The 15,941-nt window shown below is 34.9% G+C and overlaps 3 protein-coding genes across 7 annotated transcripts; 1 reads left to right on the top strand and 2 right to left on the bottom strand.

Annotated features, from left to right (window-relative positions):
* LOC109325354 (probable E3 ubiquitin-protein ligase ARI8) lies at positions 178-6,602 on the top strand. Of its 4 annotated transcripts, none has more exons than XR_002105126.1 (16): positions 178-563; positions 837-961; positions 1,146-1,251; positions 1,354-1,444; positions 1,747-1,919; positions 2,322-2,426; positions 2,525-2,613; positions 3,033-3,140; positions 3,285-3,375; positions 3,499-3,588; positions 4,016-4,063; positions 4,573-4,644; positions 4,916-5,015; positions 5,106-5,232; positions 5,767-6,080; positions 6,183-6,602. XR_002105126.1 is itself a non-coding variant. In XM_019557660.1 (15 exons), the coding sequence occupies exons 1-15, from the start codon at positions 393-395 to the stop codon at positions 6,023-6,025; spliced, it is 1,755 nt and encodes a 584-aa protein (XP_019413205.1). In that variant the 5' UTR covers positions 179-392; the 3' UTR covers positions 6,026-6,602. The 4 variants fall into 4 exon arrangements, 1 of the variants encoding a protein (XP_019413205.1); XR_002105125.1 differs by having other exon boundaries at positions 179-563; positions 5,767-6,105; positions 6,163-6,602; XR_002105124.1 differs by having other exon boundaries at positions 179-563; positions 5,767-6,109; positions 6,167-6,602.
* Positions 7,131-11,393, bottom strand: LOC109325355 (calcium-dependent protein kinase 24-like). The gene is made up of 8 exons (XM_019557661.1): positions 10,615-11,393; positions 9,405-9,528; positions 9,158-9,301; positions 8,888-9,040; positions 8,491-8,606; positions 8,240-8,407; positions 7,623-7,856; positions 7,131-7,493 (listed from the first exon to the last, which is right to left on the bottom strand). Exons 1-8 carry the CDS (start codon positions 11,167-11,169, stop codon positions 7,347-7,349), a joined length of 1,641 nt encoding a protein of 546 aa, XP_019413206.1. The 5' UTR covers positions 11,170-11,393; the 3' UTR covers positions 7,131-7,346.
* LOC109325357 (gamma-secretase subunit APH1-like) lies at positions 12,838-15,867 on the bottom strand. Of its 2 annotated transcripts, XM_019557665.1 has the most exons (7): positions 15,675-15,867; positions 15,432-15,587; positions 15,253-15,338; positions 14,542-14,667; positions 14,122-14,249; positions 13,103-13,278; positions 12,838-13,056 (listed from the first exon to the last, which is right to left on the bottom strand). In XM_019557665.1, exons 1-6 carry the CDS (start codon positions 15,785-15,787, stop codon positions 13,138-13,140), a joined length of 750 nt encoding a protein of 249 aa, XP_019413210.1. In that variant the 5' UTR covers positions 15,788-15,867; the 3' UTR covers positions 12,838-13,056; positions 13,103-13,137. The 2 variants fall into 2 exon arrangements, with proteins under 2 accessions (XP_019413210.1, XP_019413209.1); XM_019557664.1 differs by having other exon boundaries at positions 12,838-13,278.

Raw genomic sequence — 15,941 nt, 5'->3', positions numbered from 1 at the left:
AATGAGTATCAAAATGTTGGAATTTATATTTATAAAAATTGAAGATTAAAATACAATTTGTGTGGGTTAGGCCAGAATCGGTGGTTCTCACACCGATTGATCTATCTCATCTCTCAACTATTTCCTTCCTTCCTAACTCTCTCCACTTCACTTTTCCCACTTCTCTCTACTTTCCTTTCTCTCTCTTTTCCCTTCCTTTCCTTTTATTTATCTACCAAACATAAACCATTATTTTCACTTCTTTATTATTTACCATTCCTCAAACCAAACCTCTTGTTTGGGACAAGAATAAGAGAAAATCCAAAGTAAAACACATTCTCTCTTCCAATTCCCAATTCCTGTGCCCTAGATTTTCTCATCTCTTCTCTCACATCTTCACCGCTTAGGGTTCCATGGATTCCTCTGATGATATGCACGATGCCAACGATATCGATTCCCTCGATGATGATTTCTACAGCGACGATGCTCCCGTCGATTACTACAGCGACTACGATGATGACGCTGGTGATGATTATTTCGACGATGCTGATGATGCCGACCGAGTCCTCTCTCGTCGCCCTGAGGTACTTCTCTTCCAATCCATTCTCGATCTCAATTCCCTAATTTTTAATTCGACGGAGAATGTCAAAAAAAAAAGAGAATCACTTGGATGTACAAAAGTTTTGTTTTTTTGGGTTTTCCCTTTCATTTTAATTTCATAGTGTTAGCAGAAATTATCAGTAATCTTATTCATGAACATACAGAACGAATTGTTAACACGATTTTTTCCTTTTAGTTTTATTTATGCAATGATATATGATTTCCCCTCTAACATTTGATACATGTTTGGATTTCAGCAAAATTTTACCATATTGAAGGAATCAGATATCCAGCAAAGACAAGACGAGGACATCAATAGAGTTGCAACTGTTCTTTCCATATCAAAAGTTTCTGCAAGCATACTACTCCGTCACTATAATTGGTAAACTCAATTTTTTCTAATGTTAAACCTTGTATTGATTGACATTTGAGTCATTAATGTGTTGCTATAATGCTGACATGAATCATATGTTCCATGTGTACGATGATATGTGATGTTTTGGTTGCACTTATTGTGTAGTCTATTTACTTTATACCCTTGTAAGAGATATGAGTTGCTTTCGCAGGAGTGTCAGTAAAGTGCATGATGCATGGTTTGCTGATGAAGACAGTGTCCGAAAAGCAGTTGGTTTGTTGGAGCAGCCAGTTGTCCAGTATCCTAATGATGAAGAAGTAAGATATCCGTAGTAGGGTTTTAAAGCTGGTCAATAATGTAGTTTGATTTTATTTTCTCTTGCCATCTATGTTTCATTTTTTCTTCTTTCATTTGTCTAGCTTGCTTGTGGCATCTGCTTTGAAAAGTATCCTCGTGCTAAGATTCAAATGGCTTCTTGTGGCCATCCTTACTGTATCTCATGCTGGGCAGGTATGTCTTGTGTGCTTTTTACTCTGTGCTCTTATGACCTCAGTAAAATCTCGCCAATATGGTGAATATATATTCATTTAGTTTCTTTTTTTTGCGATATAATATGAATTTTGATCTTGGTTGTAATTTCCTGTGTCCAACATTAGTTTTTATTTGTATAATTGTAGAATGCTTATCGGACTTGCTTTTGTCAATCTGTTCCTTTTAATCATTTATATGCTGTCTGTATCGTTTAGTGTCCTTTCCTTCTGTCTTTTTCCCCCACTACGTATCATGTTCTTCTGTGAATTTCAATATTGTAGGATATATTGGCACATCCATTAATGATGGTCCTGGGTGTTTGATGTTGAGATGTCCGGATCCAACTTGTGCTGCTGCTGTTGGTCAAGATATGATTGATCTCATAGCATCTGACGATGATAAACATAAATATGATCATTACCTTCTTAGATCTTATATTGAAGACAATAAGAAGGTATGTAATAGTAGTGGAATATGTACTTCTCATTATACTGCCAATTGAAATCCACCTGATATGTCTTTTAATTATGCATCCACAACCCTTTGCATGTCGAATAAAATGTTAGCATTAATTAAAAATTCTCGCTAAACAGAGTTATAGAGATAAATCGGTTGATTAATGGTTCAGCATATATCACCTAGATTTGTAAAAAAATCGTAAATAATTGAAGTATATAGAGACGAAAATATCTAATAAGTATTAAGTATCGAATATGATACGTATCAGATACTGCGTAGCAACCATTTTTTTGTATTGGTTCTAGAGGTTATCTCATGTGATGATAACTTACTCTACTTTTGTCATTGTCTGTTTGTCATACTAATCTTATTTCTTTGGCTTCCTTTGTTTGCTTAGTCCAAGTGGTGTCCCGCCCCAGGTTGTGAGTATGCGGTTACTTTTGATGCTGGTAGTGGAAATTATGATGTCTCTTGCCTCTGTTCATATTGTTTTTGTTGGAATGTAAGTTGTGTATAGATTCATCAAGATTCTTTTGTATTGCATTTTAGGATATTCTTGTTTGTTCTTCTGACTGATAAGATGTGCCTTTGGAACAACAGTGCACTGAGGAGGCTCACCGTCCAGTGGACTGTGGCACAGTGGCAAAGTGGATTTTGAAGAACAGTGCGGAGTCTGAAAACATGAACTGGTACGAATTTCTGGAAGAGTTTTGCTCTGCTGAATTCTCTTAATATTTTGTGTAAGGTGGTATTCTCAATAACTGCAAGATCTATTTTTAAAATAGACATGTGAAATAGGGGAGTACTTGATGGGTGAAAAACCATCTAGGTTTTTATGCTTGAGGGGTGAAAAACCATCTAAATTTTTATGCTTGAGGGGAGAACAGTGATGTAGTTAATGTTTGAACTTCATTTACAATGTACCAGATTAGTTATAAATCCATGGAATTATAGGATTTTTCACTCGATCTCCTTCATGATCCTTGAATTGCTTACATTGCATTTCTTTCAGCAGTCAAGGATACCCTGTTTTATTAGATATACTAATACATCGTAGCTTTTTAAAAGCAACACTTGAGAACTCGAGCTTAATTTTAATGACTTTCAGGATACTTGCTAACTCCAAGCCATGTCCCAAGTGCAAGCGGCCTATTGAAAAAAACCAAGGGTGCATGCACATGACATGCACACCACCCTGTAAATTTGAATTTTGCTGGTATGCATTTTTTTCTTTCCACCCCCTCTAAATTTGTAGCAAAATTATATTACATGCTTCGTTTCTTTTTTCCATTTTCATTGTTTTAGATTAGCTTGAGCTTATATGAAGTTTCACTGAATTTAATACATCTTATCTACATAGGCTATGCCTTGGTGCATGGTCAGACCATGGTGAAAGAACTGGTGGTTTCTATGCTTGCAATCGTTATGAATCAGCTAAGCAAGAGGGAGTGGTAATCAACATAGAATTACTACAATTCTTTTGATACAGTTTTTTAGGCTACAAGTAGCCTACTTTTCCCTTCACGTCTATTTGAGTAGTCATTTACTTATGAACTAAATTTTCTTGTGTGTAGTATGATGATTCTGAAAAGAGAAGAGAAATGGCAAAGAATTCACTGGAGAGGTACACACACTATTATGAGCGGTGGGCCAGCAATCAAACTGTATGCACCACTTCTAACTTATTCTTTTTCAGAATAATGTCTTCCAGTACAATTTCTTAACTCACTTTTTCAATAAAATTTAACTTTGTGAGTATTTCTGCCATTTTGAAAACTAATTGACTACTGTCATGTGAAGAATAATTTAATGTGAAGGTAGAGCTAACTGGTAATATTTTAATGTGTATACCATCATTTCTTTTAAATCCCTACATGTGGAAGGCTAACTAGCTAGTTTTAAGTGAATTATTTTTGTTGAACAGTGGATTGTTACTGGTTTTCTTTTTAAACTGTGTTATATGTTATCTTGTATGGGTATTCACATTAAGCCATCATAAACCTAGTTATATTGAAGAACCATTTTTAGAATATTTCATGTTATATTCTTAATTGATATGAATTGTGCAATATACTTTTTCTTGCCTTTCAGTCAAGACAAAAAGCTCTTGCAGATCTACATCAGATGCAAACTGTTCATGTAAGTCATTGCACAGTTGGTGTGCATCCATCTTTTTTCTTTAAAATTTAATATTGTAGCCAGTATGTAATGTTTGACAATTGCAAGAGCATTTTCGGCGGTTATTTTAAGGCTGTTTGGCAACATATAGGGCCAGACATATGAAATTGTAATTTCTGAAGAAGTAGCTTATTTTATTTATCCCTAAAAAAGAGCGACCAAATGCATGGGGCCTTACCTAGTGGGTCTGTGGAAGGTAGACGGACACAACCTTACCCTCACAAGCGAAGAAACTATTTGACTATTTCCAGGATTTAAACCTATAACCTCATGTCACAAGGCAAACAACCTTATCGTTGCGCTGAGGGCTTGAGGCTCACCCTCTAAGCTTATTTTATTTATCCTTGTAGTTAATAAATCACAAATGATGTAAATGTTTTCTTGTACTTTTTGCTTCTTATATGGGCTTTTGATTATGCTCCAAAGGGATCATATAGTTGCTCGCTAATCCTCCGTTTTTCTTTTGTCAGATTGAGAAGCTTAGCGACACACAGTGCCAGCCTGAGTCACAGCTTAAGTTCATAACCGAGGCCTGGTTACAAGTAAATCAATTTCTTGTCTCTTTTTTATGGCTTTCTTCAGTTTGCTTCGATAATGAATTCAGATTAAGAAGCCTTAACATGTTTATTGTAAGAGTGGATCAGCTATTCCCCTGGGGTACAGTTGCTAATGTAGTTTTTTTAGTATATAATTTTTATGGCGATTTTCATTGTTATAGCTATATGGAGTTTCTGTTTAACCTGTCACAACTGCATTAAGGTTCATTTCAGGATGACATAAAAGTTTTCCTAATCAATGTTTTCATCTTTGCAGATAGTCGAGTGTAGGAGAGTGCTGAAATGGACGTATGCATATGGTTACTATTTACCGGATGATGAGCATGCGAAAAAACAGTTCTTTGAGTACTTACAAGGTTTAATTTGCTAACTTTAACATAATTAGTATAGGGTTGTGTGTGGTTGTTCCCTCATAAATAATAAACTACTACAATTTTTGTTTTCAGGTGAAGCAGAATCTGGTCTGGAGAGACTTCATCAATGTGCTGAAAAGGAACTGCATCCATTCATCAATGCTGATGCTCCATCTAGAGAATTTAATGACTTTCGTACAAAGCTAGCTGGATTGACCAGGTATATGTCCCTTCTGTTTTGTTAAGCATTTGCCCTGTGCTCTTGTTTTATTTATTTGTTTTTTTTGGGGTTCTGATTAGAGTTCGGGTTAACTTGGTTCATTGTTATTAAGTGCCTCTGGAAAAAAGAGCAACCTTATTGACAATCATATTTTGAATTAAATATAGAAATTCTACTATAACATTGAGTTGGAATTTGAACATGCAGCTTATATATATTTTTTATTTTATACTTTACATATCTGATATGCTTTAATGAAATCTATACTTATATGCTATCAAAGGTTCTTCTGTCGTCAGTTTGATTCCGGGTGTATTTTATATTTTGTTTCTATATATTTTAATGTCTTGTTTGTCCTTGCAGTGTCTTCTTTGTCTTTAGTGTGGCAATTTGGTTTCAGTATGATAGTTTTATTAATTAGAAAATCACTAAGGAATAACGATCTTCCCCATTTTTTTGTTGCTCAAAGCTTTTAGATGTTGAAATTTAAGGGTGTAGGCCTTATTTGATTTTCTTTTCCATTACTTTTGGCAGTGTGACTAAGAACTTCTTTGAGAACTTAGTTAGAGCATTAGAGAATGGTCTATCTGATGTGGGTGCTAATCGAGCTGACTCCATCGAAGCAACAAGCTCAAAAAACGCCGCGGGGAGCAGCAAGGGGAGAGGTGGAAGAGGAAAGGGAACTCTGCAAAGCAGCATTTCTGATGATAATCATTGGTTTTGCGAGCAATGTACCTATGCAAATGTCAAATCTGCCACCGCATGTCAGATTTGTAATCATCAGCGTCAATGAACTATCTAGCTATCCATTGGGAACAGTTGCCACCAGCCAAAGGCCACTGCATCCAAAGCAAGTGGAGTTACTGTTTACCAAAAAATGCAAGTGGAGTTACTGTTTACCAAAAAATGCAAGTGGAGTTACTGTTTACCAAAAAATGCAAGTGGGTTTGCTGCCCTTTATGCCTAGTTATATGACGGTTCCATTTTATGAGGCTATCAAACATGTGAACAGGATGAAATTGGTAGAGGCATGGAAGAAAAGTTACCCTCCTTGCACTCTTGTTTTATACCACCCAATTTGATGTATATAGTGTTCTATCTTAGTATTTATTATATATGGAGTTTCTTCAACAGGCTTTTGTAGAACTGAGTATCATAACAGTAGATTCTGCAGATAAACACAAATATGCTTGTGTCTTGTTTTCTTTCAGTATATCTCCTGGCAGTTTGTATAAGATATAAAGCCAGGGTTTGGTTACTTTTTAAGAAATCAAGGGACTAAAATAAATATTGTACCATATCACTGGATATTTTATAGCACATTTGTCAACTTTGTGGCTCATTTGATAATTTGGTGCTTTATGTGTGCCTCTCTATGACTTCATGTTGAAGCTCTGCTGTTTTTTTTTATTTCCTTTTCTACATTTGATTTGGCTTCCTAGCTCCAGTTGGGTGAATTGTGGTTGGCTACCAAATTATTGAAAACTTTGACCCAGTCATATTTTACTATCCTACCATTGAAAAGTTATCATTGATATTTTAGTAACTTTCAAACCTATGTGAAATTAGTTTTGATTATGCTTGAGTTTAAAGGAGTAATTCATGTGTGGATGTTTTATTTCTAAGTTCACATTTTGTAGGAAGGTTCAGAGCATCTTTTTTTAACTTAATTGTAGAGGCTCTAAACAAAATTTGTCAAACATGTAGGCAGAATCCAAATTATGTGTACATCTAATTAAAATGGAACTCATCAGATAGAATCTATCAGCTTGGAATTTAAAAGGAATGCATTGTTTCATTGTATTAAAATGGAACTCATCAGATAGAATCTATCAGCTTGGAATTTTTCATGATTAAGTTGCTTGAAATGTAGTTGTCATGTGCATTCAATTGTATACTAAGATTACTGAACTCTAGGCCTTAGATCTTCCCTCTCTTCTGTTTCCTTACTCTTTTAGAAACATGGTCTTATTCAGTTTTTTATAAAATAATGGTAATAAGATGATATTGACATTAATCAATGAAATAAATTAAAAATTGAAGTTAATAGAGATCAAGAGGTCCTCATTTTCTGTAGATAGGATCTGTTTATGAGCATTTCCTCCTCATGATATTTAGTTAGCTGCACTTATAGAGTTGTCTTTGAACATCTTGATGCTTAATGCGTTTAGCATTGCTCTTGAATACTGCCTAGAAGCCATTTTCCAATCTCCTCCTGTCTTCATCATTGCCTTAAACTCCTCAAAACTGATCTTACCATCCTTTAACAAAACAAAACAAAACATAACATAACAACCTTAGTCATAACATTAATTTTTATGTTGAGGTTAGAGATAGTAAAAAGCTACAACCATGAATGAATGGTACAAGTCAAAGACAAGTTTCATTACCTTATCCAAGTCGACATCATTTAGAATGTCTCTGATCACCTCGTCACCATTAAGTCCCGAATCTTCATCTGATAAGGCATCTTTCAACTCCTCGAACTCAACATACCCACTCTGATTCTTGTCAAAGTAATTGAATGCTTCAGTGAGATGCTCATCACTTTCAATCTTTCTCAGATGAACACTCATTGTTATAAACTCTTCACAACTCAGGGTGCCATTTCCATCAATATCTGCCTGTTCTCATCAACAAGAATGTTTCATTTTTTAATTAGATCAAATGTCGCAATGTATGTGTATGCATGTGTGTTTATATAATATGATAATAAACTAATGGAGGTTATGATCTTTGATAGAGTGACTTAGATTTAGTGTAGTTACTGCAGTCATTGAATCCAAGGGCTGGTAGTGTTTGAACCATGTGTTCCCTTAATTTCTAAACTTAGTAAAAATGTGTTTTCAAAGGTTGAGATTTCATTTTGACCACAGCAAAACCAAATCTGGAGATATTCTGTTAGATATTAGTGCAATAAAATCATAGTGCACCCTTATCTTTTAACATTAGTTTATTGTGTAGATGCAAAGAATTGAGAGAAAGAGAAGTGATGTAACAAACTTACAGCCTCCATTAACATCTGAACATCAGGATCAGGAAGAGGGTGTCCAAGCATTGCAAGGCCATCTTTGAGCTCTTCAAATGTTAAGTGCCCATTTTTGTCCTTGTCCATCATATCAAACATTTTCCTTATACCTTGAACTTGCTCATCTGGCAGGTTATCAGCCACAACCTGAAGAGAACACAGACTTAGGAATTTCGGCTACTTCTAAGGCAGCAATCATATTTACTATTAAGAGGGATTCTTAAACTTACTCTAAGAACCTTCTTTTTGAATCTGTTCATCAAGGAGAATGTCTTGATTCTCATTCTTACTTGGTCTCCAAGAGAAATATTTCGGGCACGATCCTTGTTTTGTATCCAAGAATGTTCTTCAAAGGCAAGAAATTAAATAATTAGTACATGTTAACTTCCCCTTCAATCAAGATTTTATATTATATGTTCCAAATTCCAATCATTAACTCTCTCAGCCAAGTCCAATTACTTCAACATATGTTAATATAAGAATAAAGATTGACTAAAGTTATTAAGAGTTAAAGATTTTCAGTGCAGCCTATCAAGTATCAACAATGTCCATGTTGTATATTTCGCTTTAGTAGCAATAAAGTATATCCTTAAATCAAATATAGTAACATTTAGCTGAAGCACATACCAAGAACTTCTTGAACTGTTACACGGGTTTGTGGATTTGGATCAAGCATACGCTTAACTATGTCTTTTGCTTCTTCTGAAACTTTAGGCCATGGATCTCTTGTGAAATCTAAATTACTGCGGATGATGGCCTGTGCAATCCCTTCTTCAGTTTCTGTACTAGTTATTGTAAACCCATTATTAGAAGGAACTACATGAAACAAGCTTCTGAACCTGATTTCTAGTACTCTCTTCACAGTTATATATATCCATAAAATAAAATGTGACATACCTGCCCAAAAGGGTGGAACTCCACAAAGTAAAATATACAGAATAACGCCTGTGCTCCACACATCGACTTCGGGTCCATAGTTACGTCTTAAGACCTCTGGAGCCATGTAATAGGGACTTCCAACAATTTCACTGAATCTTTCCCCTGTCAGCATACATTGTAAAAGTTCAGTCTTTATTTTATTTATGTAGTGAAAAATGCATGCTATACAGTAAGACTGGTACAAAAGTGAAAAATGAAACTTCACCAGCTTCATAGAAGGTGGAAAGTCCAAAATCAATTGCCTTTAAGGGACTATTCTCACTTCCATCCGCAAATAAGAAATTTTCAGGTTTTAAGTCCCTGTGTATTACGCCCTCGTCATGACATAGCTGCCAAATTTAAACAAAAAAGCGATTATACAAATGTGAGTGAAAAAACAGATTATAAGTTGTACTTTAGATTCAAAGGAGGAAAAATGAGGATAAAACATGCAATGGAGCAGTGTAAGAAATTAAGTGATTAACACCATCACATTTAACTATGCTCTAATCTCTGCTCTTTGTGCAATGCATATGTGAGTCATAAACTTAAGTGCTCTTTTCCATTAGCTTCATTGTTTAGAGGGGCACCTTAATCATGAAATTACAATAATCTGAAAACATCACAGGAAAGTAATAATGTCTTTGTTTACTACCGATTTTCTTCCTTCCTCAACCAAATTTTGTACATTAGGACATGATGTCTTATGCTTAATCCTGGTACAAATTAAATTTACAAGAGCACATATTGGCATGTCAATGTAACTAGAAACCTGATTATTCATAAAGTAAGCAAGCATGATCTATCATAGATATTTCATTTCATAATAACAGGAATGTTGTCTACAGATAAGTACCTTCTTATAGAAACATCACAAAAAACATGAACCCTAAGTGATTGGCTATGACATAATATTGAGGCATCCAAGAAACTTTGGTTGTGTTCAAGGTTTTAAGGTGCAGTCTGCAACTACAATTGAGGCCGCAATGTTGTTTTTTATCTGTCTTTATAACTATATGGTGTCCATAACTGCAATCACATTTTCCTTTAACTCTGTCCACAATTATTGTATGCACAATATAGCAGCAACTACAATCACACAACTCCAATTTAAAACCTTGGATGTGTCGAAAAATCCCTCTACCATTAAACATGAAAATGCATTCTCTATGATCTAAATGAATTGGACTTTATGTTATTGTTATTTCTGCAACCAAATAGCCTCTAGACCCTTCAATTATTGAACCCTCTTTGTCCATAATCAACATCAGCCTCAGACTATTAATATCAAAACATAAAACAATGCTTTTACATAACCATATCATAACATACAACATCTTCAATATCCCTCTAACAAAACATAACATCACCATAGTATATTCATTTCCAACAAATTACAAAATCATGAAAAACAAAACAAACTACAAATCACATACCTTACAAACTTCAAGTATTGTCTTGGTAACATTAGCAGCAGCACGTTCGGTATAATGTCCCTTAGCAACAATCCTATCAAAAAGCTCACCACCTTCACAAAGCTCCATAACAAGATAAACAGCATCTCTATCCTCATAAGCCTCTCTAAATGACACAATATTAGGATGTTTAGGCAAATGTCTCATGATCTGAACCTCTCTTCTCACATCAGCAATATCAATCTCTGTTCTCAACTTTGTCTTAGCTATCTTCTTACATGCAAAAGCCTCACCACTCTTCAAATCCACACACCTATGTGTCACACCAAATTCTCCTCTCCCTAGCTCCTTCCCTAATTGATATTTGTCGAATATACTACCCGGAGAAGGGCTCATTATCACGGTGATCGGCAGCCGCATTGAGGCCACGGATGAGCGCCGCGCGGCGGTTGGTGTTGGTGGGTCATAAGTATAATGATCATGTTGGATGTTTCTTGTTGGAGAAGGTTTGGTGATAGGTTCCTTAGACCTTTTACGTGGGTATGTTTTTCCTTGTGATGAAATGCAACTTCCCATGGAGGTATATGAATAATTGTATATAATAAAAAGTTATGGCAAAGTTTTTATGTATATACAAAATTGGAGCTTATGTAACGTTTATGTTACCCAATCTCCATGGGAAGATAACAAAGATGAAGTGAAGAACGTAGAGAGAAGAAATCTAAATTGTGAAGATGGAAGGACAAAGAGAGAATGAGAATGAATGATGCTATATTGGGGGGTTTGAGAGATTGAATTGTTGAGCTGGAACATTACAAGAACATAGTTGGTCCCTCCATTTTCTTAGGAATTTTATTACAGCTTCTTACGTTATTGTTATTTTTCTTAACCAATGTGGTAATGTTGGTGTTGTCAATAACTTTCTAATCAAATGGAATATAAACGTGCCAATCAGTCACAAAATATTGTGTATGAAGTTACTTGTGACATCTTCATCCACAACATTTATTTTATGTGATGAATGAAAAAACATATATATCATATATATTGACCTTAAACATTTAGTTTATGAGTTTATTCACTTATATATTATTTAAAGTATTTATTTTTGCACAATATGAGATTTCTTCACTCACACTTGAAATATCTAATATTTCTTCCTCAAGTGTTACTCCTCTTCTAGTATTAGATACACCAAAGTCAGCTCTCTGTCTACTTACATGTCGCTGGCTTATCATCAACAAAAGATGATGCATTGACCTCTCGTCGGGAAGACTTTTGACATAAGGATCTCACATGGATCTATCGACCACTTGTCGTTTCAATACTCAATTGAGTCATCGAACCATCGACTTTGATACCACTTGATAGGAAATCTTCATCCATGGGCTATATCATTCTTCCATAGGCTAAGTGAAAAAACATATAAGTGAGTTTAACACACATCTTAACCTAAAACCTTAAAACATTACATCTACGAGCTCACCCATTCATATGCTCTTTAACTCATTCATTTTTATACAATATAAGACTTCTTCCCTCACCCTTAGAATACTCTAACATTACTAGAGGCCAAAGGTAGTAACTTATTTACTATCATAGGACAAGCTAGAGGATAAGGCTTAAGGCAAGTTGCTGCGATCTTAATTTTGTGGATTAATGTGTACCTTTTATTTGTCGGATAAAGCTATGGTAATACTAGTTGCCTATTTAATTATTTATATATTGTTTAGTGAAGCAGTGTTATTTTGAGAACTATTGCCAACCTTTTTCATGGTTGAGCAATAGTAAGGTTCTAATAGAAGAACATGAGCTTATACAACATATCTTCTATGAAGAATGATGGCCCCTAAAGGTGAGTATAGTACACTATAAGAAAGTGTAAAAGAATACTCCATCCAAGTATCAATTTTGGTAGAAAAAATGAATATCTTGCCATTTGTTAATAGTTTCAATTTTTTATATTTACACCTTTACTTTCATGGCCACCCAAGTACCAAAATTATATTGCAATCCCATGTGGCCAAAGGGACAAATTTTAGTCAATAAAAACCAGATGGGATCTGCAACAATAATATAATAGGGTGCATCATTTTCAGATAACTCATTTTTAGCTTGATAATTTTATTTGGGGTCTTGCAAGGAAACATTTCATATAACTCGTTTTCAGATACAGGTAGATAAATGTGTAACTCAAAACTTGGTTTCATTTCAAGGTGACAACTTATACTATAGCATGCAACATAAACCAAAGTTCAAAAATGAAATTTCAACTTGTTGGATGTATGTTCGTGTAAGAATTCAGTAAACCCACTCTGGCAACCAAGACCTCACTAAACCTGATCCCAGTGAAGAGAAATGAAACTAGCATATACAAAATTCAGTAGAAATAAAGTCTAACATAGTAACCACATTGCAAGAAATGTGATCATAACGAGTGAGTGTGTCCAAAATACAATGTAACTACTGGTATCTTAGGTATTCCAATCAGAATGATGGGAACTGAAGCAAACTATAGACAAGATTTTACAGAGATTATACTTGCTATGAATGATCTGCCCTTATTCGGTTTTCCGTCAATCTTCTCCAAACCATCCTCCCACAATGAGTCAAAGTTAAGATTGCAATCAAATATAGGATGGGAATGCCAACAGTGCAACCCCCAGGTGCCCAATTTATCAGAGTCTGAAAAAGTAAATAGCCAGTGAAATTAATGTAGTTTTGAGCATTAATTGAAGATAAAAAAAATAGTAAGATATCATTAGGAACTTCCTAATTGATAACGGCAACACAGTATGTTCAGGGGAACCTTTTCTATAATAGTTTCAATGTTTGCTGAAGCTTATCCAAATTTAAACATATAGGTACTACTAGGCAGCTACTTTATCAACACAACTTGTGCTATACAGAAATCAAATAATTTCAAAACTACTTAAGGTCGGCTAATTATACGTTGTTTGGCTTGATTAGTTATCAAATAAATAAGGCATTCACCATGCTCATTTAATAACTGTTTGTGCTATAAATAAACTGTTTTCTATTGCATATGCATGATTTACGTGAGGCAGTGAATCCTTATTTACATCATAATCCTACAGTAGTTATGTGAAACATCTTGCCCACTTCAGAACTCTGCGAAGCAACAAGAATTATACTAACTAAAAACTACATTGACAGAAGTAAGCTGCCTTTTCTATTTCCAAGGTTAGGTATAGGGTTGTAAGATGTAATTTGCTAGCTTCCATTCTTAAAGTATAATAGAATTGCTTTATGACCAAACAAGCCACGACACCATCTAATACCAAAAGGTACATGGCTACACGAAGTTATAGCAAAAGCAGTAAAATTGCGGGTCCAATAGAACAAAAGCAGAAGTAACAGTATTCACATTGGCCCTATGTAAAAAAACATCATTGCTCAGCATCATTTCTGTTGGTAAGGCAACAACAGAAAGAGATAAGATGACTGGTTAGAAGTTACAATTGCAAATTATGGGGCATAAATGTGTTTTAAAGAGTGAGACTTTACCACCATTCCAGCAACAATGTGAACAACAGGAACAAAATATTGGTCCACTTTGTTCCCCTCGGCATACCCATTAAAAGCAATGACCATCGAGAAAGTGTGTATTGTGACGAATGCAAGAGCAATAATTGCTGCCATATGCAAAAAAAAGGAGTTAACGAATTGTAAAAGGGAAATGAAATATAAATAACACCACAGATCTATATGAATTCAAATTTTCCAGTTAAAGTTGTTCAAGCACTAGAACCAATACTTAATACGAAAGTCCACCTCTAGATTCTTAGCCCAACTGTACTCTATTTCTATATTTTGACATGAATGAAATAAATATACAGTTAAGTCTTCGGTACAAAATTTTCCAAACAATTTAGCTATAGAATCCCATGTCATTCATATAAGAACCAGCAGTGGGGGAAATCTCACCAGAAAGAAGGAAAAACGGAACTTGTGAACATCTGTCAGTGAAATAAGTCGCTGGACCAAATGCAGGAGTCAATAGGCTGATGCAGAAGAACACAGCATGGGCCACACCATGCCCCAAACCACCAGCTATGAAAAATATGCAAAAGAATAATAAAATATTTTATTAACAAACACGGGTTAGATTAATATACAGATCTCAATATCTTATTCCAATAAGCCACACCATTTCACAATAAATCATAACAAGTGATTCATTTTTTTTGGGATATCATACAATTAAAGGCAGTCAAGGATCTAGTTAAACAACAACAGCTACAAAGCCTTTTTCCTACTAGGTCGGGTCATCTATATTGGATCAAATGATGCCATAATGTTCTACCATAGTCCATAAATCACATTTACCGACAAACCATTGACATCTAAATTCTTCTGGTTTGTTTCACCTATACTTTTACTTGGTCTCCCTCAAGTTTTATTTACTGAACTATTCTCAATTTCATCTACTCTTTTTCTACAGGGAGCTTCTCCAGGTCTCCTCGACACATGCCCAAAGTCCCAAACTACCTAAGGCAAAATTATACCATCTTTTTCTACAATAGGTGCAAACCCAACTTTCTATTTAATGCACTCACTCATAATCTTATCTTGTTAAATTCTAGAAAAAATAGTGAGTGAATTTAGGGATTGCAAAATGAAGGGTAAAAGGGTTACCAAGCGCAATGAGCATCTTATCAGTGAGGAAAAGATGAGGTTTTGCTACTTTATCAGCAAAAGCATTTAACATATCTTCCAACCTCCTACACAAGACAAAGAAACAAGCACATTAATCCAGATTTAAAAGCAACAGCAATAATAACAGTATAATATAAAAGAGAGAGAAGCATAATTACAGATACAATTTCCAGAAGAAAAGTCTGAGAGCTTCTTGAAAAGCAACAGATGTAAGGATAAGGATTGAATAAGGCCACAATAATGAGATAGTAAATGGTAGAAAACCTCTCCATATTGCAGATAGTACAATCAAACTGATAAGCCACAACAGTGTACTGCAATATATGTATATACATATGTTATTCATAAAATCAGAGTTACATAGATTGTTATAATTAAGGGTTTGGAGTGAGAATCAATACCTTGAGAGAAGAGTGAGAATCAAGAATGGTTTTTTGGAAATGACGGAAACGAAGAGTGAGAGAGATGGTCCTAACGCTATCAATGCATACCCGATCCCTGCTGCTACCGTCATTCTAGTCTCTGATAATCAGAGAGATTCAGAGAGAGAGAGAGATACACAAAAAACATGAACATCAACAGTTCCTCAAAACCCAACTATGCTCTTCTTGGGCCCCCATTCTCATATTTCATGGAGCTTCGGGTCAAACAAATATATTTTAATCAAA

This window comes from Lupinus angustifolius, chromosome LG13 (assembly GCF_001865875.1).
Source record: "Lupinus angustifolius cultivar Tanjil chromosome LG13, LupAngTanjil_v1.0, whole genome shotgun sequence".
Classification (NCBI taxonomy): domain Eukaryota; kingdom Viridiplantae; phylum Streptophyta; class Magnoliopsida; order Fabales; family Fabaceae; genus Lupinus; species Lupinus angustifolius.
Note: the sequence above shows the minus strand (reverse complement) of the source record. Positions and strands in the feature narration are given on the sequence as shown.

Excerpts from the sequence above, each read along its gene's own strand:
- LOC109325354 (XM_019557660.1), top strand. The coding sequence starts at position 393 with ATGGATTCCTCTGATGATATGCACGATGCCAACGATATCGATTCCCTC. Across the intron at positions 1,920-2,321 it reads ATATTGAAGACAATAAGAAG|TCCAAGTGGTGTCCCGCCCC; the intron begins GTATGTAATAGT and ends TTGTTTGCTTAG. Across the intron at positions 4,645-4,915 it reads TAACCGAGGCCTGGTTACAA|ATAGTCGAGTGTAGGAGAGT; the intron begins GTAAATCAATTT and ends TCATCTTTGCAG.
- LOC109325355 (XM_019557661.1), bottom strand. The coding sequence starts at position 11,169 with ATGGGAAGTTGCATTTCATCACAAGGAAAAACATACCCACGTAAAAGG. Across the intron at positions 8,607-8,887 it reads AACAGTTCAAGAAGTTCTTG|AACATTCTTGGATACAAAAC; the intron begins GTATGTGCTTCA and ends TTGCCTTTGAAG. Across the intron at positions 7,494-7,622 it reads ATGATGTCGACTTGGATAAG|GATGGTAAGATCAGTTTTGA; the intron begins GTAATGAAACTT and ends GTTTTGTTAAAG.
- LOC109325357 (XM_019557664.1), bottom strand. The coding sequence starts at position 15,787 with ATGACGGTAGCAGCAGGGATCGGGTATGCATTGATAGCGTTAGGACCA. Across the intron at positions 15,588-15,674 it reads ATTCTCACTCTTCTCTCAAG|TACACTGTTGTGGCTTATCA; the intron begins GTATTGATTCTC and ends CATATATTGCAG. Across the intron at positions 14,250-14,541 it reads TCCGTTTTTCCTTCTTTCTG|CAATTATTGCTCTTGCATTC; the intron begins GTGAGATTTCCC and ends TGCATATGGCAG.